The sequence below is a fragment of the Lithobates pipiens genome, unplaced genomic scaffold, assembly GCF_037356315.1.
Source record: "Lithobates pipiens isolate NorthernLeopardFrog02 unplaced genomic scaffold, aLitPip1_a1.2 Scaffold_18, whole genome shotgun sequence".
In the NCBI taxonomy this organism is placed as follows: Eukaryota; Metazoa; Chordata; class Amphibia; order Anura; family Ranidae; genus Lithobates; species Lithobates pipiens.
The window spans coordinates 492889343-492914922 of record NW_027507758.1 but is presented as its reverse complement, the minus strand read 5'-3'; the positions used below and the strand labels follow the sequence as shown (position 1 = coordinate 492914922).

Here is a 25580-nt window from a genome sequence, read left to right as displayed (position 1 = left end):
TAGGCTGATAATTGGTCCAGGGCTTAAGTGGTTAAGTTTATACATAAATGAACAGAACCCTTCACTGGACACACCTAAACTTGATAATTATGTATAGAATGTATGAAGGTAAAAAACCTTCACCCTTTACAACCACTTTAAGTTTAATCTTTGCAACATTTTATTGAAGAAAATCTTTGTTTTATACATAAATGAACAGAACCCTTCACTGGACACACCTAAACTTGATAATTTAGAGGAGTGCTCACATACTTTTGGTCATATAATAGGTGAAGTGGTCAGTAGGGATGAGCTCAGTTTTCAGTCCAAACAAAAGATTGGACCAAACATGTGACCTAAAGCAATGGTAGCGTGATTGAGGGCTGTCCATAGTATTGTGTGTTTTATGTAATTGGAGATTGAAGGCTGCTCTTAATCAGATCAACCATTTCATCAGGAATATAAGAGTATATAAAAGGCACAATCAGGAAGCAGAGCTTCTATATTTAGTAAGTAAATATGGCTATGTATATATTAGTTGACTAGGCTTGTACACTTAAAACCAAGCTGAGTGGGCAAGTTTTCTCTTTATTTTTTCCTTTTCAAATGAGTCTTTTGCAGGTCCATCCCAGGTCAACAACATTTTTTTCAACAAGAACATTTATAATGGGCTTTCCAGCCCTCTGATACACCTGAGTGACAGAACCTGTTTTCTTTCACCTGGTGTTCCTAATATGACTCTGTGTTCTAATCTTGTGATTTTAAGGCTAGAGTAACCACAGGTCTAGGTGGGTGGTAGCACAAGAACTTGGCCTATGGAAGAATAAAGTATAATTCCCATCTTGCCTTCAAGACAATATATTCCAAGCCCACACTCACCAAAGTCCTCTCCAGAGTCAATCAATATGATGATGTAAATAAGTATATTTATGACAGGAATACACAGAGAAATTGGAGAACTGAGTCTTACCTTGTTTTTTACATGTAGCTGGTGTTTGTCCAGGTGGAGTTTTTGTTCCAGCAATCTCTTCGCCAATTGCATTAACACACCAGCAGTACCCAGTGCTGCCATGGCACTGCTGTGGTTGGTAACTGCCCTTTTCATCACATTGAGGAGCAAAACGACCTAGCACTATCTTTTCTCCTCCCAGAGCTACCTGACGTTCCTTCAAGCATTGTGTCAAGTCTGTCAACATATACAGGAAAGAACAGCGATTACAGAGAACACACTCATAAGGGAATAAATGTCCAGAAATAGTAACAGCATAATAAGGAACACTGCATCACTGCTGTGAAAAAGTATTGAGGTGTATCTAAACCCTCTGTAATGTCTGTGTAATTTTAAAAAGTTTATTCTTTTTTTTTAATACGCTCTGATTTAAATGAACCATTTCCTGTCTGGGCCAATGTTGGCATTTTGCACATTCATGGTAAAATCTGAATTTTTTTTGTTGGAAAACTACTTATGCCACACACGATCAAACAATCCGGTGGATCAATCCAGAGGATGCTGGGACTGTGACATCATAATGGGCGGGGACATCATCCGGCGATGTCCCTATATAAGTCGCCGCATGCCGCGTGCCTGTCCTTGTGGCCAGAGACAGCGACGAGGCAACAGCTCAAGAAGAAAAGAACAGAAGGCCAGAAGGCGGCAACTACGAAGACAGCGGCGACAGAAGACCGGGCCACCGCTTGTAAAAGAGCTAGAAGAAGGCCCGGAGGCCCGGCAAGAAGAACCGAAGAGGGGGACAAGACCCCCGAAGTCGAAAGAAGAGGGCGGTGACAAAGAAGAAAGCCAGGCTCCTCGGCAAGTAAAAGAGCTAGCAGAAGATAGCGAAGGAGTCTGGCGAGAAGACCCCCCCAAGATGGAAGAAGACCCCCGGAGCTGTGCAATAAACTATTTTTTAACCCTTGTGTGTTGTGTTTTTTTTTACATATTTTTTCACAGGTGAATGAGTAGGGGTACATTGTACCCCAAACTCATTCACATAGGGTGGGGGGCCGGTATCCAGGGGGCCCCTTATTAAAGGGGGCTCCCGGATTCCGATAAGCCCCCCCCGCCCGCAGACAACAACAACCAACAGCCAGGGTTGTCGGGAAGAGGCCCTTGTCCTCATCAACATGGGGACAAGGTGCTTTGGGATGGGGGGCCGCAGGGCCCCCCCCTTCCCCAAAGCTCCCCCACATGTTGAGGGCACGCGGCCTGGTACGGCTCAGGACGGGGTGGTGCTCGCTCGTCCCCACCCCCTTTCCTGGCCGGCCAGGTAGCATGATCTGATAAGGGTCTGAAATGGACCTAGAGGGGGACCCCCCAGGCTGCTTTTTTGGCATAGGGCCTCCCCTTTAACTCCATACCAGGTGATGGGGCCAGCGATGCTTCCTTCGCTAGTCCCGGCTACCTGGAGCCGTGCTCAAAATGAACGGGCTTTCCTCCATGTGTGTGGGCAAGTCCGTTCATTTCAAAAGTACGGCGGATAATCCGGCGGACTAAGTCACTTGTGTGGGCAGGTCCGCTCGTTCGGACAGTCCGGTGGACTTTGCGGCGGTTTGTCTGCCAGACTAAGTCCACCGGATAGTCTGATCGTGTGTATGCGGCATAAGAAACCTCAAACAGTATATCTTTTCTGAAAGCAGAGGCCCTGCAGAATGAAATAATTGTTGTTCCAATTTTTCATGTCACACAATATTTACGCAGTCAAATCAAACACCATATTTCAGGTAAAAATACACATATGAATTTTAGTGCATACAAACACAATATCCACATTTTTGATATAATATAAAAGATGACGATGTATCGAGTAAATAGATACCAAACATGTCCTTTTAAGAGGGAGTGCAAGGAGATACAATACTTAATAATGGTGGAAGATGTGCTAATGGAGAAAATAAAAGTACAGTTGTTAGGTGGGGGCCAGATAGGCTTCTCTGAAGAGATGAGTTTTCAGGGATCGTCTGAAAGTGGACAAAGTAGGAGATAGTGGGACAGATTGGGGTAGAGCATTCGGGAGGATTGCAGAGGCTCGGGAGAAGTCCTGGAGGTGAGCATGGAATGAGGTGACGAGGGAGCTAGAGAGCAGGAGGTCTTGGGAGATGTGAAGAGAACAATTTGGTTGGTATTTTGAGACCAGGTTACTGATGTAGCTGGAGGCCAGGTTGTGGATGGCTTTGTAAGTGTCAAAAACCATGAATCAGACCAATAGTGATGGACGAACTTACGACGGGACGTTTCCCGAACGCGGCCAAAAGTTTGCGACGGACCCCATTGACTTTAATGGCAGGCGAACCTTAAAAACCTACAGGTCATATTTTCAGCCACAAAATACTTACTAGCTGTGCACACATAGTCCCACCACATGGACACTGACATAACAAAAGTATTAAGTGAATCTGGGATTCGACAACGACAAGCATTCTTTTTTTATCTGTGAAATTTTGACAATTCAGGAGCGCATGAAGGCCATGGAGGAGAGACAAGGTCAGGGCAGGCTATGAAGGGGGTGCAGGAGATGATCAGTGCTACAGTCAGGACAGCGCATGTCCTGTGCCAGTGTCCCAGTGTGCCAACCTGTGCTTGAGCCCCTCCCTCTGCCCGGCCCTTACCCCCACCTATGCAGGGCTCCACTGCACAGCACCGAGATAGAGAGCACTGACACCAGCACTGAGATAGAGAGCACTGAAACCAGCACCGAGATAGATATAGAGCACTGACACCAGCACTGTGATAGAGAGCACTGACGCCACACCAGAAAAGAAAGTATATTATACAGTGGGGATCGAAAGTTTGGGCACCCCAGGTAAAAATGTGTATTAATGTGCATAACGAAGCCAAGGAAAGATGGAAAAATCTCCAAATGGCATCAAATTACAGATTAGACACTCTTATAATATGTCAAATAAGTTAGATTTTATTTCCATCATTTACACTTTCAAGATTACAGAAAACAAAAAAATGGCATCTGCAAAAGTTTGGGCACCCTGCAGAATTTATAGCATGCACTGCCCCCTTTGCAAAGCTGAGACCTGCCAGTGTCATGGATTGTTCTCAATCATCGTCTGGGACCAGGTGATGTCAATCTCAAAGGTTTTAAATGGCCAGACTCATCTGACCTTGCCCCAACAATCAGCACCATGGGTTCTAGTTGACTATAAAACGGAAACTGAAAATAGTTGACGCTCACAAAGCTGGAGAAGGCTATAAGAAGATAGCAAAGCGTTTTCAGATGTCAATATCCTCTGTTCGGAATGTAATTAAGAAATGGCAGTCATCAGGAACAGTGGAAGTTAAAGCAAGATCTGGAAGACCAAGAAAAATATCAGACAGAACAGCTTGCAGGATTGTGAGACAAGCAATTCAAAACCCACGTTTGACTGCACGATCCCTCCAGAAAGATCTGGCAGACACTGGAGTTGTGGTACACTATTCCACTATAAAGAGATACTTGTACAAATATGGTCTTCATGGAAGAGTCATCAGAAGAAAACCTCTTCTACGTCCTCACGACAAAAATCAGCGTGCAAACTTTGCAAATGAACATATAGACAAGCCTAAGGCATTTTGGAAACAAGTTCTGTGGACCGATGAGGTTAAAATAGAACTTTTTGGCCGGAATGAGCAAACGTACGTTTGGAGAAGAAAGGGCACAGAATTTAATGAAAAGAACCTCTGTCCAACTGTTAAGCATGGGGGTGGATCAATCATGCTTTGGGGTTGTATTGCAGCCAATGGCACCGGGAACATTTCACGAGTAGAAGGAAAAATGGATTCAATAAAATTTCAGCAAATTTTGGATGGTAACTTGATGCCATCTGTGAAAAAGCTGAAGTTAAAGAGAGGATGGCTTCTACAAATGGATAATGATCCTAAACACACCTCAAAATCCACAGGGGATTACATCAAGAGGCGTAAACTGAAGGTTTTGTCATGGCCTTCACAATCTCCTGACCTCAACATTATTGAAAATCTATGGATAGACCTTAACCACTTGGGATCCGCGCTATTGCCGAATGACGGCATTAGCGCGGACCTAGATTGCCGGGACTACGTCTATTGACGTCGTCCCGGTTACGAGCGGCCTGCGCGCCCCCTGAGGGGCGCGCGCGGCGCGCTCTGTGATCGGCGAGTCCGTGAGACTCGCCTGATCACCGATCCGTGTAAGGGGTCGATCCCGACCCCTTATCACGTGATCAGCTGTCAGCCAATGACAGCTGATCATGTGATAGAACGGAGCCGGTAATCGGCTAGTATTCCTCCTCGCGCTGACAGCGCGAGGAGAAAAAAAAAAAGCCGATCGCCGGCGGCCGTGTTCGGGACATCAGTCCCGATCACGGCCAGCAATTCAAGCGGACACCTGCCCCCTGCCAGTGCCCACCTGCCACCCGCAGTGCCATCCTGAAATAAAGTAAGTGCCCCCCTGTCAGTGCCACCCAGCAGTGCCCATAGTGCCCACAGTGCCACCCAGCAGTGCCCACAGTGCCACCCAGCAGTGCCCACAGTGCCACCCACAGTGCCACCCACAGTGCCACCCAAAATCTGCCTCAAAGGTGCTGCACCCCAGTGCCGCCCATCAGTGCCCAGCAGTGCCGCCCATCAGTGCCCAGCAGTGCCGCCCATCAGTGCCCAGCAGTGCCACCTATCAGAGCCACCTATCAGTGCCACCTATCAGTGCCCATCAGTCCCATCTATCTGTGGTACCTATCAGTGCCCATCCGTGCCACCCATCCGTGCCACTTATCCGTGCCACCCATCCGTGCCATCTTATCTGTGCCCATCTTTGCCCATCAGTGCCGCCTTATCTGTGCCCATCGGTGCCGCCTTATCTGTGCCTATTAGTGCCGCCTTAACTATGCCTATCAGTGCCCACCAGTGCAGCCTATCAGTGCCCACCAATGCAGCCCATCAGTGCCCACCAATGCAGCCCATCAGTGCCCACCAATGCAGCCCATCAGTGCCCACCAATGCAGCCTATCAGTGCCGCCTAATCAGCGCACTTCAATGAAGGAGAAAAATGACCCGTTTGCAAAATTTTATAACAAACTATTAAAACATGATTTTATTTTTTTATTTTTTTGCATCTTTTTTTGTTTGTTTAGCAAAAAATAAAACTCCGAGCTGTAACTAAATACCACCAAAAGAAAGCTCTATTTGTGGGAAAAAAATGATAAAAATTTCATTTGGGTACAGTGTTGTATGCCCGCGCAATTGTCATTCAAAGTGCATCAGCGCTGAAAGCTGAAAATTGGTCTGGGACTGAGGGGGGTTTAAGTGCCCAGTAAGCAAGTGGTTAAAAGAGCAGTGTGTGACAGACAGCCCAGAAATCTCAAAGAACTGGAACACTTTTGTAAGGAAGAATGGGCAAAGATACCTCAAACAAGAACTGAAAGACTCTTGGCTGGCTACAAAAAGCGTTTACAAGCTGTGATACTTGCCAAAGGGGACAGTACAAGATATTAACTCTGCAGGGTGCCCAAACTTTTGCAGATGCCTTTTTTTGTTTTCTGTCATTTTGAAAGTGTAAATGATGGAAATAAAATCTAACTTTTTTACATATTATAAGAATGTCTAATCTGTAATTTGATGCCATTTGGAGATTTTTCCATCTTTCCTTGGCTTCGTTATGCACATTAATACACATTTTTACCTGGGGTGCCCAAACTTTTGATCCCCACTGTACGTGTAGAACCCTATATACTGTACACCTATACCAGTCCTTAAAAGGACCTTTGTGGACCTAGTAGCTAGTGATTTGCAGACTGTCCCTCGGCCCCTACACTGATAAAAGACAGCTGCAGAATCGGTCAGCAGTCAAGTATAATAAGCTTTCTATATTTGAAAGAAAGTATATTATATGTGTACAACCCTATATACTGTACATCTATATCAGTCCTTAAAAGGACCTTTGTGGACCTAATAGTAATAGCTAGTGATTAAACTGACTGTCCCTGCTCCACACAGCGTCCTGTCCCTATACTGACAAAAGACAGCTGCAGAATCGGTCAGCAGTGCCCTCAGCAATCAGCACCACAGCAGTCAGCAGCAGTGCACCAGAACCCTATATACTGTACACCTATACCAGTCCTTAAAAGGACCTTTGTGGACCTAGTAGCTAGTGATTTGCAGACTGCCCCTCAGTCCCTACACTGGTAAAAGACAGCTGCAGTACCAGTCAGCACTCAGCTCAGCAGTCAAGTATAATAGGCTTTCTATATTTGAAAGAAAGTATATTATATGTGTACAACCCTATATACTGTACACCTATACCAGACCTTAAAAAGGACCTTTGTGGACCTAGTAGCTAGTGATTTGCAGACTCAGTCCCTACACTGATAAAAGACAGCTGCAGAATCGGTCAGCAGTCAAGTATAATAGGCTTTCTATATTTGAAAGAAAGTATATTATATGTGTACAACTGTGTACAACCCTATATACTGTACACCTATACCAGTCCTTAAAAGGAGCTTTGTGGACCTAATAGTAATAGCTAGTGATTAAACTGACAGTCCCTGCTCCACACAGCGTCCTGTCCCTACACCGACAAAAGACAGCTGCAGAATCGGTCAGCAGTGCACTCAGCAATCAGCAGCACAGCAGTCAGCAGCAGTGCACCAGAACCCTATATACTGTACACCTATACCAGTCCTTAAAAGGACTTTTGTGGACCTAATAGTAATAGCTAGTGATTAAACTGACAGTCCCTGCTCCACACAGCGTCCTGTCCCTACACCGACAAAAGACAGCTGCAGAATCGGTCAGCAGTGCACTCAGCAATCAGCAGCACAGCAGCCAGCAGCAGTGCACCAGAACCCTATATACTGTACACCTATACTAGTCCTTAAAAGGACTTTTGTGGACCTAATAGCTAGTGATTTGTGTCACTACAATCTGTCCCTGCTCCACACAGCAACCTCTCACTACACTGACAAAAGACAGAATGTAAAATGGCCGCCAGATCAGGTCTATTTATAAGGTAGGGGGAATGTCCAATTGTCCATGTGCTGAAATGTCTCAATTGGCTGTCCTGTACCCCATGATGGATGTGTCATCATGGGTCAAAGTTCTTTCACAATGTAAACACATATGTCCGCCACGCAAACAGTGCCAGAAGTCCACCGGTTTGGCGAATCGTGAACACGCAAAACATTTGTTGCGAACCGACCACCGGGTGAACCGCAAGGCCATCCCTACAGACCAAGACAGAAGTACAATTAAATCACACTTGTTCATTAAATAAAAATAAAAGGGTAAATAGAAAAAGCATAGTCAAAGCAGAGTCCAGTAACCAGATCGAGTAGTCAGCCAGGCCAGAGTTCAATAACCAGATCAGGTAATCAGCCAGGCCAGAAGTCAGGGATCCAATTAGAGCAACAGAAAGCAGGATAAGGAGCCAGAAGGGATATCAGCAAGCCGGTCTTTAAACAGAACCGCAGGAGATGGTTTCTTGTGATGTGATCAAGGCGAAGGCAGATGTGAAGTGAGCTGGACAGCTTTAAGTAGGCAGGTCAGACGAGCATGATCAGGAACAGCTGGTAACTGTGGAGAGAGATGAGAGCTGGCAATTAGACGACAGCTGAGCAGCCAGCCCAGAGAAGGAAGGGCTAAGCCAGCCCTGACAGTAAGTTATTGCTAGTTTTTTGAATTTGTTGGTTGAGTGGCAGCCAATGGAGGGATTGGCAGAGAGGGTAGCAGACACCAAGCGGTTTGTAAGGTAGATGAGCCTGGAAGCAACCTTCATGAATGCCAATTGACAGTTTTGCTTGAGCTGGTGGGCTGCCTACAGGCCCCATTCACACCTGAGCATTTTATGACTTCAAGCTCCAATAGGCTCAACATCAAAAGTGTAGTGTGGCTTGACACTTGTATCTGGAAAAAGTACAAGCTTAAAGTATTTTTGGCCACAATAGAATTCAACAAAAACACCTGAAAACATTTTATTTTTTTAAACTGAAGGGTGGTTGGGACTTTAAATGAAGCAATTGTATAGTTGAGATAAATTATAAATAAATAATATTTAATTGATGACATTCATCTAAAATCTTAAAGAATATTTATTTATTTGATATGTGTACATAATGAACATAAGGCATAAACATGATGAGTAGAATAATACAGTCATAACGACACAAGGTCAAAGTCAAATAAATAAATAAGAAAGAGAAAATATTATTTAAAAAAATATAAATGCTATGGCACAAAAATGCCACAGCGACAAACCGGTGGGCTCTCTCATTTCTCCTACATTCACATATTCTCACCATTTAATTTTTTACACCAATATATTTCTTCACTTTTTATTCATTCATTTAACCCTTCATCATTATTATTATTTTTTCTTTGCCTATTTATATATTATGGTAATTACTCTTTGTGTAGTCACACTGGGCTCACTATTCAAATAATTTACTTACAATACACTTTTGTTATGTACCATACACATACTCAGTATAAAAAATTTTGTTTATTCCCAGATATTCTTGCTCCACTGATTACATATCACCACGTTTGGCTATACTGAAATTGGCTGTTCACACTATACATATCCTCTGCTTGTCTGATGTTGCACCTCTATATTATGCCGCCTCAGCTCCTGTGGTGGGGTCTATATCCGTGGCCTACCCTGCGGCGGTCACCATGCGCTGCATGCGCTGTCCGGGTTGGTGAGTGTGTTTAGTGAGCCGTCTATTGACATACAATACCATGTATAATTCTATTTTAAACATTGACATATCTTATATATCTTATAGGAATTTCTGGTGCATCTGCTCCTGAGTGGAAAAATCCATGAAACACGTCAAGCTATATTTGATGACACAGTTGTACTCTATATGGATTGATCCTTACCCAGTTATTATTAATACTTCACAATATTGTTTTTATACTAGCCAATAGACATATATATACCTTGTGGGTGCACTTGCCAGTCTTGGGTTTGTCGCTGTGGCATTTTTGTGCCATAGCATTTATAGTTTATTAAATAATATTTTCTCTTTCTTATTTATTTATAGATTTGACTTTGACCTTGTGTCGTTATGACTGTATTATTCTACTCATCATGTTTATGCCTTATGTTCATTATGTACACATATCAAATAAATAAATATTCTTTATGATTTTAGATGAATGTCATCAATTAAATATTATTTATTTATAATTTATCTCAACTATACAATTGCTTCATTTAAAGTCCCAACCACCCTTCAGTTTTTATTGATTATCGGGCTGGAAGCACCTTGTTGTGCTTCATTTAAAGTCCCAAACTCCCCCTTTTTGTTTATTTTATTTTGTTAACTTCCTATAGTTTTTATAAATTACTAAAAGAACCGCGCTGTCCTAAGTGTGAACTTAGGTCGTATGTAATCCCAATAAAAGAGTCAAATATTACAATACCACAAATCGTGAAAAAATGTGTCAGTAAATACTACTACAGAAAATAAAATATGGTGCTAGGAAAAAGAAATACCGTATATACTCGAGTATAAGCCGAGATTTTCAGCCTCTTTTTTGAGGCTGAAAGTGCCCCCCTCGGCTTATACTCGAGTCATCGCTGTCTGTCTGCCCGATCAGCGTGTCGAGCAGACAGACAGCGGCCATTCTAGGATTCAAAGGCCCCGCCTCCCTCTCCGCCTTCGCCTGTGATAGGCGGAACACTGAATTTCCCAGCAGTCTGTGTTCCGCCTATCACGGACATCCTCTCATCCTCGTCCGTAGTATGAAGATGAGCGGACGTCCATGATAGGCGGACCACTGACTGCTGGGAAATTGAGTGTTCCGCCTATCACGGACATCCGATAGGCGGAACACTCAATTTCCCAGCAGTCAGTGGGAAATTGAGTGTTCCGCCTATCACCGACGGAGGCGCGGCTTTTGAATCCTAGAATGGCCACCGACGAAGAGCTGAAGGACGGAGGCTCGGCTCGGGACGGGCCGGGACGGGCCGGGACGCAGGCCGGGCCGGGACGCAGGCCGGGACGGGACGCAGGCCGGGACGGGACGCAGGCCGGGACGGGACGCAGGCCGGGACGGACACAGGCTGGACGGACACAGGTAGGCTCTACTGTGTCTTTACTGTGCCTCTCCTGGAAATGAAGAAATCAATGCATGTGCCCTATTCCATTTTTCTTTCAGTTTGTACCATATGGAACCCATTACTTCAATGGCTACTTCCTCTGACTGGTGTTTATGATGATCAAACAATGTTTAGCAAATAATATACATACACATATGCTTATTATAGTGCTTTTGTAACAACAGCAATGTAAAACCTTTCTATTACTGGTGTTACTGGTTTATTCCTTAGTAGCCTATTTGACAGTTGTTTCTAATTCCTTAGGGCAATTTTGATATATTAATGAACCAATCAAACTAAGGTGGGAAAAAGCACACACACACACACGGATGCATGCACACACACACACACACACACACACAGGGATGGATGGACACACACACACACACGGATGCATGGACACACACACACACACACACACACGGATGCATGGACACACACACACACACACACACACACACACACACGGATGCATGGACACACACACACACACGGATGCATGGACACACACACACACACGGATGCATGGACACACACACACACGGATGCATGGACACACACACACACACACGGATGCATGGACACACACACACACACACGGATGCATGGACACACACAGGGATGGATGGACCCACAGGGATGGACGGACACACAGGGATGGACAGGCATGTCTCACCCTCGGCTTATACACGAGTCAATAATTTTTTCCAGTTTTTTGGGGGTAAATTGGGGACCTCGGCTTATATTCGGGTCGGCCTATACTCGAGTATATACGGTAATATATGTATATAGTAACGTCTGTAACCACAGCTCAATAGGTATAAATGAATGCCCTATAAGTTTAGTTAACAGATGGTGATGAACAAAATATTGATTCAAGTGAAAAAAATATATTAAATTGTTAACAAATTAATAATAATCCCATAAATTGCCCAATTAGTTATAATCAGTCCATAAAAATGAAAACACCACGTGTCAAAATGTGATATTAACGTGTTTCCAAGATCTTGTTCAGAAAATCCAGCAGCTCAGCGACTGTAAACGTGCACCACCACCATAAGTGAAAATTGGCTCCTTACCAGATGTTCTAAGATTGTATGCTCTAAAATTCAGACCAGGCTGTATATACTCCTCAAACGTCCGTAGGCTCCACCCATAGGTCAAATCGTTAAACAGTCAGGTTCCAATATTTGACAATAACCGATCAGCCATAAAGAGGAGGAAAAAAACTCCAAATAGTGTAAAAACGTTTTATTAAAATAATAAAAAACAGAAAATGCACTTACAAAAAGTCAAACACAATGGGGCATGTCACAGTAGGTAGCGCCGGCCGGACGCGAATCCTCCACTCCAATACCCTCACCAGTTAGTTCGTTCAGAGGCAATGAATAGCGTGTCACACCGCCCGACGCGTTTCGTGAAATGTCACGTCTTCTCGAGGCTCGGGTGACACGCCATGTTGCCCCCTTTTTTAAATGGTATCCCAAAGTCCGGGCCTCCCCCTCTCATGGGCGGTACAAACATCGTGGGCAGTTCAAAGGCGGTAATGGCGCCAAAAATGCGTCATAGCACATCAGCCAATCACTAACCCACTAGGTGAATCACTTGGCCTATCACCGTTGGTTCCCCGCTGGATATCAGCGGGAACCGAGCCTCGATGTCATACCTGTATCGGAGAACCCCTCTCAGCGTAAATCCGGAAGTGACGCACTGTCAGACGTCACGAACAATTGGCCATTCACCGTTGGTTCCCCGCTGAACTTCGGCGGGGACCACGCCTCGATATCAGAGCCACGCCAGGACTCACATCTCCGCACAAATGCGGAAATGGCGTCCCGAGCGGCACAGCCTCCCCGCTGGCAGCGTGATTACGTCATACCGACGCATCGCTCCCTGCTGGTCATCATACGTGAACTCACACCCGGAAGTGAATAGAGGCGAGGCAAGGACCAGGCCTCGCTTTCAATCCCCACCCCGCATTCAAAATACACAGGGAGTGAACGGAACAAAAAGGGACAAAATCGCTATTGCCCCCCCACAGAAACGGGCAATAAGCAATCCCCCATATCCTTGTAGGTGTCCTAGTGGCAAAAACATCGGAAAAAATAATAATTTTTTTTCCACTTGCCACACAGGGAAAAATATGTATGTAGCCACTGAGGGGCAGGCCCGTATCCAAGGGGACCATGGTAAACAAAAAGCAAACATTATCAAAATAATAAACATAAATGATAAAATTACATTAAATGTATAGCGCTAGACATATGAACATCTGCCCAATCTAATTATTATAAAAATAATTACATAAAATCAAACATCATGTTATTAAAAATTATATTCTCTTTACAGTGGCACCATTAACATGTATATAAAATATATAAGGTGGAAGTGTAATGTTAGTGACGCAAATTATTCTCCAACAGATTTGAACAAAAACCATACAAAGACCACATCCGATATAGTCCTCCATTGTAACACTAATTATCCATAAATATTGTATAGAAGAAAGATATAATAGTCTGAGTGACATATGGCAAAGGGAAAAATTTAGGGGGGGGGGGGTCACCCCCTCTTACGTTAAGCGTTATTTATGAACGCATTTACGTCAATGTCGACGTTCATCCCAAAGGGGGCGTATGTTTTTAATCTATGTATCCATGACATGTCTAGACGGGAGATATCCCTTACTAGTGACCCTCCCCTCCAATGGGGTCTGTACTTATCTATTCCCATGTACAGGGTATTAGAGGGATTTCTGTCATGTACCTCATCATAGTGTCTGGAAACAGGGTGCTTGTCGAAGCTCCGCTTAATATTGCCAATATGTTCATTTAGCCTAACTTTAAGGGCTCTCTTGGTCCTCCCCACGTATTGGAGTCCGCACGGACACTGGATAAGATATACAACCGCCGTCGAGGAGCAAGTTATAAAAGGCTCCACCTTGTATGATTTGAGTGTACTGGTAGAGGAGAATTCACAGATTTTGGAATTCCTATTCACATTTAATGTGCATACCTGACAGTTTTTACATTTATGAAACCCTGTTAAGTTTTGAAAAAAACATCTATTTACTTTCGGGGGGCTCTGTACACTAGGGGCAACCTTGCTACCCAGTGTTGGTACCCCCCTGAAAATAACTCTAGGGTTTTCAGGTAAAATCGGACCCAAAACCGGATCATTGGTCAAAATATGCCAATGTTTGTATATTAATTGCTTAATTTGCCGATGTTGCATCGAATAAGTAGTCACGAAGGGTGATAATGCCTGGTTCTTGTCTCTCTCAGCGTCAGTAACTTCTGCCAGTAGGGATAACCTATCCCTATTGCGTGCTGTATTCAGGGCCTCAGTCAGGGCCTCGGTCGCATACCCTTTCTCCCTAAACCTTTGGGATAATATTTCAGCTTGTTCGTCAAATGTGGTAACGTTAGTACAGTTCCTCCTAAGGCGCATGTACTGTCCAAAGGGGACCGATTTTAACCATGAGGCATGGTGACAGCTACCTATAGGGATATAAGAATTTCTATCCGTTGGTTTAAAGTACGTCGATGTGACAAACATGTCGCCCGCCACTCTAACATTCAAATCCAAAAAGTTACCCGCCTCTCTACTGGACTCATAATTGAGTCTAATGCCTCTATTATTCTGGTTCAACGACTCCATATAATTGTGTAAATCCAACTCCTCCCCATCCCATAGGAGGAGGACGTCGTCGATATAACGTACCCATAACACAACTTCGGGGCGCCTTGGGGTATCGACCATGTCCTCCTCCCATTTGGCCATGAAAAGGTTGGCCAGGCTGGGGGCATATTTAGCCCCCATGGCCACACCCCTATCCTGGCGGAAATATTGGTTGTCGAACCAAAAATAATTGTGCCCTGCAGCAAATATTAACAATTCTAAAATAAAATCTATTTGGGTCTGGGCTAGACCTGAACCTCGTTCTAAAAATAATCTCACTGCCTCAAACCCCAGTTCATGGGGGATGATAGTGTACAGCGACGTGACATCAGCCGTCACGAGCCAAAGGCCTTCTCTTGGTTTAATTTTACTGAGCATATTGATGATCTGCTTAGTGTCTTTTACATAAGAAGGGATTTTCTGCACCAGCGGTTGCAGAAAAAAATCAATGTATTTGCCCGCCCGGGACGTCACCGAGTCGATCCCATTGCTTATTGCCCGTTTCTGGGGGGGGGCAATAGCGATTTTGTCCCTTTTTGTTCCGTTCACTCCCTGTGTATTTTGAATGCGGGGTGGGGATTGAAAGCGAGGCCTGGTCCTTGCCTCGCCTCTATTCACTTCCGGGTGTGAGTTCACGTATGATGACCAGCAGGGAGCGATGCGTCGGTATGACGTAATCACGCTGCCAGCGGGGAGGCTGTGCCGCTCGGGACGCCATTTCCGCATTTGTGCGGAGATGTGAGTCCTGGCGCGGCTCTGATATCGAGGCGTGGTCCCCGCCGAAGTTCAGCGGGGAACCAACGGTGAATGGCCAATTGTTCGTGACGTCTGACAGTGCGTCACTTCCGGATTTACGCTGAGAGGGGTTCTCCGATACAGGTATGACATCGAGGCTCGGTTCCCGCTGATATCCAGCGGGGAACCAACGGTGATAGGCCAAGTGATTCACCTAGTGGGTTAGTGATTGGCTGATGTGCTATGACGCATTTTTGGCGCCATTACCGCCTTTGAACCGCCCACGATGTTTGTACCGCCCATGAGAGGGGGAGGCCCGGACTTTGGGATACCATTTAAAAAGGGGGCAACATGGCGTGTCACCCGAGCCCCGAGAAGACGTGACATTTCACGAAACGCGTCGGGCGGTGTGACACGCTATTCATTGCCTCTGAACGAACTAACTGGTGAGGGTATTGGAGTGGAGGATTCGCGTCCGGCCGGCGCTACCTACTGTGACATGCCCCATTGTGCTTGACTTTTTGTAAGTGCATTTTCTGTTTTTTATTATTTTAATAAAACGTTTTTACACTATTTGGAGTTTTTTTCCTCCTCTTTATGGCTGACCGGTTATTGTCAAATATTGGAACCTGACTGTTTAACGATTTGACCTATGGGTGGAGCCTACGGACGTTTGAGGAGTATATACAGCCTGGTCTGACTTTTAGAGCATACAATCTTAGAACATCTGGTAAGGAGCCAATTTTCACTTATGGTGGTGGTGCACGTTTACAGTCGCTGAGCTGCTGGAATTTCTGAACAAGATCTTGGAAACACGTTAATATCACATTTTGACACGTGGTGTTTTCATTTTTATGGACTGATTATAACTAATTGGACAATTTATGGGATTATTATTAATTTGTTAACAATTTAATATATTTTTTTCACTTGAATCAATATTTTGTTCATCACCATCTGTTAACTAAACTTATAGGGCATTCATTTATACCTATTGAGCTGTGGTTACAGACGTTACTATATACATATATTATTTCTTTTTCCTAGCACCACATTTTATTTTCTGTAGTAGTATTTACTGACACATTTTTTCACGATTTGTGGTATTGTAATATTTGACTCTTTTATTGGGATTACATACGACCTAAGTTCACACTTAGGACAGCGCGGTTCTTTTAGTAATTTATGTGAGCAGATATATTTTTGGGTATATAGCAGGACTGCAGCAGTATTGATGTGTGCACAAAGACACATTCTTTTCGTTCTTTTCTGAATAGTAGGTAGTAGCGCCATTTTTTCACTATTTTTCTGTTTATATTTCACCAATTTATTATCGCTGCACTAGAGGTTAACACCTAGAATACTTGTAATGGATATTTTTGAATTCCGTACCAAAAGGGTGATCGATATCACTGGGGTCTTTGATTCCACCCAGGGGCCCCTTGATACCGACACCAAGGGTCTATTTACCAGACTAAAAAATCTCACTGTGTCTGAGGTTCATGCCCAATGGGATATTGCCTTCTTTGAGACCTACATCAAGGAAGGCATGGTCCCTAAAAGCTTGAGGTGGGAATTGAGTCCACATAGAGATGAACCTGACTTAGAAGGCTGGTCAAAGTTTTTTAACGATTCCGGCCTGTGTTTGTTGCGTTTTCTTGCCCAAAGAAAGAGCGATAAACTAGCCCGCCTTGATGAGGAGATCAAAAAGATCAAAGATATATTGGTTCCTCTCAATGCGAGTGAAGAGTACAAGGAATGTTCTAAAAACCTTTTAAAAACCCTTGAAAAGGAGGAAAAGGAACAGAAATTAAAAAAGAAGAAAAAATATGCAAGAGATAGAGAGGACTATCAGTCAGGTTTGGTTTTCCTCTGGCAGAAAAAGTTAGCCTCCGAGAGGGAAAGCGAGCGTATGGACACGTTCCCTCCTAACAGCTCTAGTGGAACCATGATAAACCCCTCAGGGACTATATCAGGAAATCATATCATGCACTATCCTGTAGGTGAAGGACAGACTCAAACAAGGGGGAGCCATAACCAAGGTCATCCTGGTCGTTATCCGCAGTGGCCCTTAAGGGGAACCCCGGGGAAGGGACCTAAGAAGGGTCCTAAGAACAATAAGAGGGATTTTCCTGGCAATAATACACGGAGAGTCTCATATGATCAGAGATTAGGGGAGTATGAACCATGGGGTTCTATCCCAGGTTTTGATCAGGAGAGATCTATATATCATAACAGAGATAGAGTGCCTCAGACTTATGATATACCAACTCAGAATCGTTTCCTCCCTCTATCCGATGTGGAGGCGTCGAACGGATGGAGACGTAACGGTAATATTTACCAACAGGAATACAACTCAAATGGACAGTACCAGACAGGGTATGGTCCTAGACAGGGTATTTCACAATATAATTACAACAATAGGGCCAACCAGGGATGGGATTTTCCGGTAGACAACAGAGGTCTGAAAAGGCCCATAGAACAAAGAGAGGGGTCCGAGGGGGGAGGCGACTACAGTCAGCAAAAACGAAAAAGACCCTAGGGAAAGGGATTTTCAATCTCAGCAAGCAAGTACTTACTGATTCGGAACAACGAATTTTAGACAAGGGCCTCAAATTTGCTCCGCCTAGAGGCTTGAGCAAGTTTGGGACCTATATGGATGTCCATAAGTACGTGCGCAGACTGAGTATTAAGAGATATATGCTGGGAAATCCCATCACAGGGAATCATGAAATTAGATCAGAATTTAAACATTCTGGCCTCGCTAATGCGTCACTCTTTAATCCCCCGGGACCCTTAGCCCCTAACATTAGGGTCTTTAGAGACGTGGTATTACGCGACTTGGAGAAAATCGAATTAAAAAAAGTAAGGATGCACGGGGATTTACAGAAAGGTTTGGATACCTTGTGTAGTAATAAATCTCTTGTAATTAGGCCAGCAGACAAGGGAGGAGGGATCGTGATTTTGGATGAATGCGATTACCTTAAAGAAATGCACAGGATTGTGGACGATAGTGAGACTTACACAGTGATTAACAGGGACCCCGTGATAAAATACAAGAAGGAGTTGGAGAAAATCGTTGATAGGGGATTCCAGAAGGGAATCCTCAGCGACAGAGAGAGGTTGTTTCTAGTACCGGTTGCTCCGCGCACACCGGTCATTTATTATCTCCCAAAGATACATAAAAATGCTATTTGCCCCCCGGGACGCCTGATAGTCAGTGGGATCGACTCGGTGACGTCCCGGGCGGGCAAATACATTGATTTTTTTCTGCAACCGCTGGTGCAGAAAATCCCTTCTTATGTAAAAGACACTAAGCAGATCATCAATATGCTCAGTAAAATTAAACCAAGAGAAGGCCTTTGGCTCGTGACGGCTGATGTCACGTCGCTGTACACTATCATCCCCCATGAACTGGGGTTTGAGGCAGTGAGATTATTTTTAGAACGAGGTTCAGGTCTACCCAGACCCAAATAGATTTTATTTTAGAATTGTTAATATTTGCTGCAGGGCACAATTATTTTTGGTTCGACAACCAATATTTCCGCCAGGATAGGGGTGTGGCCATGGGGGCTAAATATGCCCCCAGCCTGGCCAACCTTTTCATGGCCAAATGGGAGGAGGACGTGGTCGATACCCCAAGGCGCCCCGAAGTTGTGTTATGGGTACGTTATATCGACGACGTCCTCCTCCTATGGGATGGGGAGGAGTTGGATTTACACAATTATATGGAGTCGTTGAACCAGAATAATAGAGGCATTAGACTCAATTATGAGTCCAGTAGAGAGGCGGTTAACTTTTTGGATTTGAATGTTAGAGTGGCGGGCGACATGTTTGTCACATCGACGTACTTTAAACCAACGGATAGAAATTCTTATATCCCTATAGGTAGCTGTCACCATGCCTCATGGTTAAAATCGGTCCCCTTTGGACAGTACATGCGCCTTAGGAGGAACTGTACTAACGTTACCACATTTGACGAACAAACTGAAATATTATCCCAAAGGTTTAGGGAGAAAGGGTATGCGACCGAGGCCCTGACTGAGGCCCTGAATACAGCACGCAATAGGGATAGGTTATCCCTACTGGCAGAAGTTACTGACGCTGAGAGAGACAAGAACCAGGCATTATCACCCTTCGTGACTACTTATTCGATGCAACATCGGCAAATTAAGCAATTAATATACAAACATTGGCATATTTTGACCAATGATCCGGTTTTGGGTCCGATTTTACCTGAAAACCCTAGAGTTATTTTCAGGGGGGTACCAACACTGGGTAGCAAGGTTGCCCCTAGTGTACAGAGCCCCCCGAAAGTAAATAGGTGTTTTTTTCAAAACTTAACAGGGTTTCATAAATGTAAAAACTGTCAGGTATGCACATTAAATGTGAATAGGAATTCCAAAATCTGTGAATTCTCCTCTACCAGTACACTCAAATCATACAAGGTGGAGCCTTTTATAACTTGCTCCTCGACGGCGGTTGTATATCTTATCCAGTGTCCGTGCGGACTCCAATACGTGGGGAGGACCAAGAGAGCCCTTAAAGTTAGGCTAAATGAACATATTGGCAATATTAAGCGGGGCTTCGACAAGCACCCTGTTTCCAGACACTATGATGAGGTACATGACAGAAATCCCTCTAATACCCTGTACATGGGAATAGATAAGTACAGACCCCATTGGAGGGGAGGGTCACTGGTAAGGGATATCTCCCGTCTAGAGATGTCATGGATACATAGATTAAAAACATACGCCCCCTTTGGGATGAACGTCGACATTGACGTAAATGAGTTCATAAATAACGCTTAACGTAAGAGGGGGTGACCCCCCCCCCCCCCTAAATTTTTCCCTTTGCCATATGTCACTCAGACTATTATATCTTTCTTCTATACAATATTTATGGATAATTAGTGTTACAATGGAGGACTATATCGGATGTGGTCTTTGTATGATTTTTGTTCAAATCTGTTGGAGAATAATTTGCGTCACTAACATTACACTTCCACCTTATATATTTTATATACATGTTAATGGTGCCACTGTAAAGAGAATATAATTTTTAATAACATGATGTTTGATTTTATGTAATTATTTTTATAATAATTAGATTGGGCAGATGTTCATATGTCTAGCGCTATACATTTAATGTAATTTTATCATTCATGTTTATTATTTTGATAATGTTTGCTTTTTGTTTACCATGGTCCCCTTGGATACGGGCCTGCCCCTCAGTGGCTACATACATATTTTTCCCTGTGTGGCGAGTGGAAAAAAAATATTATTATTACTATTTTTTCCGATGTTTTTGCCACTAGGACACCTACAAGGTTATGGGGGATTGCTTATTGCCCGTTTCTGTGGGGGGGCAATAGCGATTTTGTCCCTTTTTGTTCCGTTCACTCCCTGTGTATTTTGAATGCGGGGTGGGGATTGAAAGCGAGGCCTGGTCCTTGCCTCGCCTCTATTCACTTCCGGGTGTGAGTTCACGTATGATGACCAGCAGGGAGCGATGCGTCGGTATGACGTAATCACGCTGCCAGCGGGGAGGCTGTGCCGCTCGGGACGCCATTTCCGCATTTGTGCGGAGATGTGAGTCCTGGCGCGGCTCTGATATCGAGGCGTGGTCCCCGCCGAAGTTCAGCGGGGAACCAACGGTGAATGGCCAATTGTTCGTGACGTCTGACAGTGCGTCACTTCCGGATTTACGCTGAGAGGGGTTCTCCGATACAGGTATGACATCGAGGCTCGGTTCCCGCTGATATCCAGCGGGGAACCAACGGTGATAGGCCAAGTGATTCACCTAGTGGGTTAGTGATTGGCTGATGTGCTATGACGCATTTTTGGCGCCATTACCGCCTTTGAACCGCCCACGATGTTTGTACCGCCCATGAGAGGGGGAGGCCCGGACTTTGGGATACCATTTAAAAAGGGGGCAACATGGCGTGTCACCCGAGCCCCGAGAAGACGTGACATTTCACGAAACGCGTCGGGCGGTGTGACACGCTATTCATTGCCTCTGAACGAACTAACTGGTGAGGGTATTGGAGTGGAGGATTCGCGTCCGGCCGGCGCTACCTACTGTGACATGCCCCATTGTGCTTGACTTTTTGTAAGTGCATTTTCTGTTTTTTATTATTTTAATAAAACGTTTTTACACTATTTGGAGTTTTTTTCCTCCTCTTTATGGCTGACCGGTTATTGTCAAATATTGGAACCTGACTGTTTAACGATTTGACCTATGGGTGGAGCCTACGGACGTTTGAGGAGTATATACAGCCTGGTCTGACTTTTAGAGCATACAATCTTAGAACATCTGGTAAGGAGCCAATTTTCACTTATGGTGGTGGTGCACGTTTACAGTCGCTGAGCTGCTGGAATTTCTGAACAAGATCTTGGAAACACGTTAATATCACATTTTGACACGTGGTGTTTTCATTTTTATGGACTGATTATAACTAATTGGACAATTTATGGGATTATTATTAATTTGTTAACAATTTAATATATTTTTTTCACTTGAATCAATATTTTGTTCATCACCATCTGTTAACTAAACTTATAGGGCATTCATTTATACCTATTGAGCTGTGGTTACAGACGTTACTATATACATATATTATTTCTTTTTCCTAGCACCATATTTTATTTTCTGTAGTAGTATTTACTGACACATTTTTTCACGATTTGTGGTATTGTAATATTTGACTCTTTTATTGGGATTACATACGACCTAAGTTCACACTTAGGACAGCGCGGTTCTTTTAGTAATTTATGTGAGCAGATATATTTTTGGGTATATAGCAGGACTGCAGCAGTATTGATGTGTGCACAAAGACACATTCTTTTCGTTCTTTTCTGAATAGTAGGTAGTAGCGCGATTTTTTCACTATTTTTCTGTTTATATTTCACCAATTTATTATCGCTGCACTAGAGGTTAACACCTAGAATACTTGTAATGGATATTTTTGAATTCCGTACCAAAAGGGTGATCGATATCACTGGGGTCTTTGATTCCACCCAGGGGCCCCTTGATACCGACACCAAGGGTCTATTTACCAGACTAAAAAATCTCACTGTGTCTGAGGTTCATGCCCAATGGGATATTGCCTTCTTTGAGACCTACATCAAGGAAGGCATGGTCCCTAGAAGCTTGAGGTGGGAATTGAGTCCACATAGAGATGAACCTGACTTAGAAGGCTGGTCAAAGTTTTTTAACGATTCCGGCCTGTGTTTGTTGCGTTTTCTTGCCCAAAGAAAGAGCGATAAACTAGCCCGCCTTGATGAGGAGATCAAAAAGATCAAAGATATATTGGTTCCTCTCAATGCGAGTGAAGAGTACAAGGAATGTTCTAAAAACCTTTTAAAAACCCTTGAAAAGGAGGAAAAGGAACAGAAATTAAAAAAGAAGAAAAAATATGCAAGAGATAGAGAGGACTATCAGTCAGGTTTGGTTTTCCTCTGGCAGAAAAAGTTAGCCTCCGAGAGGGAAAGCGAGCGTATGGACACGTTCCCTCCTAACAGCTCTAGTGGAACCATGATAAACCCCTCAGGGACTATATCAGGAAATCATATCATGCACTATCCTGTAGGTGAAGGACAGACTCAAACAAGGGGGAGCCATAACCAAGGTCATCCTGGTCGTTCTCCGCAGTGGCCCTTAAGGGGAACCCCGGGGAAGGGACCTAAGAAGGGTCCTAAGAACAATAAGAGGGATTTCCCTGGCAATAATACACGGAGAGTCTCATATGATCAGAGATTAGGGGAGTATGAACCATGGGGTTCTATCCCAGGTTTTGATCAGGAGAGATCTATATATCATAACAGAGATAGAGTGCCTCAGACTTATGATATACCAACTCAGAATCGTTTCCTCCCTCTATCCGATGTGGAGGCGTCGAACGGATGGAGACGTAACGGTAATATTTACCAACAGGAATACAACTCAAATGGACAGTACCAGACAGGGTATGGTCCTAGACAGGGTATTTCACAATATAATTACAACAATAGGGCCAACCAGGGATGGGATTTTCCGGTAGACAACAGAGGTCTGAAAAGGCCCATAGAACAAAGAGAGGGGTCCGAGGGGGGAGGCGACTACAGTCAGCAAAAACGAAAAAGACCCTAGGGAAAGGGATTTTCAATCTCAGCAAGCAAGTACTCACTGATTCGGAACAACGAATTTTAGACAAGGGCCTCAAATTTGCTCCGCCTAGAGGCTTGAGCAAGTTTGGGACCTATATGGATGTCCATAAGTACGTGCGCAGACTGGGTATTAAGAGATATATGCTGGGAAATCCCATCACAGGGAATCATGAAATTAGATCAGAATTTAAACATTCTGGCCTCGCTAATGCGTCACTCTTTAATCCCCCGGGACCCTTAGCCCCTAACATTAGGGTCTTTAGAGACGTGGTATTACGCGACTTGGAGAAAATCGAATTAAAAAAAGTAAGGATGCACGGGGATTTACAGAAAGGCTTGGATACCTTGTGTAGTAATAAATCTCTTGTAATTAGGCCAGCAGACAAGGGAGGAGGGATCGTGATTTTGGATAAATGCGATTACCTTAAAGAAATGCACAGGATTGTGGACGATAGTGAGACTTACACAGTGATTAACAGGGACCCCGTGATAAAATACAAGAAGGAGTTGGAGAAAATCGTTGATAGGGGATTCCAGAAGGGAATCCTCAGCGACAGAGAGAGGTTGTTTCTAGTACCGGTTGCTCCGCGCACACCGGTCATTTATTATCTCCCAAAGATACATAAAAATGCTATTTGCCCCCCGGGACGCCCGATAGTCAGTGGGATCGACTCGGTGACGTCCCGGGCGGGCAAATACATTGATTTTTTTCTGCAACCGCTGGTGCAGAAAATCCCTTCTTATGTAAAAGACACTAAGCAGATCATCAATATGCTCAGTAAAATTAAACCAAGAGAAGGCCTTTGGCTCGTGACGGCTGATGTCACGTCGCTGTACACTATCATCCCCCATGAACTGGGGTTTGAGGCAGTGAGATTATTTTTAGAACGAGGTTCAGGTCTAGCCCAGACCCAAATAGATTTTATTTTAGAATTGTTAATATTTGCTGCAGGGCACAATTATTTTTGGTTCGACAACCAATATTTCCGCCAGGATAGGGGTGTGGCCATGGGGGCTAAATATGCCCCCAGCCTGGCCAACCTTTTCATGGCCAAATGGGAGGAGGACATGGTCGATACCCCAAGGCGACCCGAAGTTGTGTTATGGGTACGTTATATCGACGACGTCCTCCTCCTATGGGATGGGGAGGAGTTGGATTTACACAATTATATGGAGTCGTTGAACCAGAATAATAGAGGCATTAGACTCAATTATGAGTCCAGTAGAGAGGCGGTTAACTTTTTGGATTTGAATGTTAGAGTGGCGGGCGACATGTTTGTCACATCGACGTACTTTAAACCAACGGATAGAAATTCTTATATCCCTATAGGTAGCTGTCACCATGCCTCATGGTTAAAATCGGTCCCCTTTGGACAGTACATGCGCCTTAGGAGGAACTGTACTAACGTTACCACATTTGACGAACAAGCTGAAATATTATCCCAAAGGTTTAGGGAGAAAGGGTATGCGACCGAGGCCCTGACTGAGGCCCTGAATACAGCACGCAATAGGGATAGGTTATCCCTACTGGCAGAAGTTACTGACGCTGAGAGAGACAAGAACCAGGCATTATCACCCTTCGTGACTACTTATTCGATGCAACATCGGCAAATTAAGCAATTAATATACAAACATTGGCATATTTTGACCAATGATCCGGTTTTGGGTCCGATTTTACCTGAAAACCCTAGAGTTATTTTCAGGGGGGTACCAACACTGGGTAGCAAGGTTGCCCCTAGTGTACAGAGCCCCCCGAAAGTAAATAGGTGTTTTTTTCAAAACTTAACAGGGTTTCATAAATGTAAAAACTGTCAGGTATGCACATTAAATGTGAATAGGAATTCCAAAATCTGTGAATTCTCCTCTACCAGTACACTCAAATCATACAAGGTGGAGCCTTTTATAACTTGCTCCTCGACGGCGGTTGTATATCTTATCCAGTGTCCGTGCGGACTCCAATACGTGGGGAGGA

The 25580-nt window shown here is 44.2% G+C and overlaps 1 protein-coding gene across 3 annotated transcripts in view; it reads right to left on the bottom strand.

The window, feature by feature from the left end:
* Positions 1 to 25580, bottom strand: part of LOC143988774 (thyroglobulin-like) — a 308918-nt gene that overhangs the window by 225888 nt on the left and 57450 nt on the right. For all 3 annotated transcript variants that reach the window (XM_077488623.1, XM_077488624.1, XM_077488625.1), the window contains exon 7: positions 950 to 1165. In XM_077488623.1, the coding sequence (XP_077344749.1) occupies positions 950 to 1165 (216 nt within the window). The remainder of the gene's footprint in view (positions 1 to 949; positions 1166 to 25580) is intronic.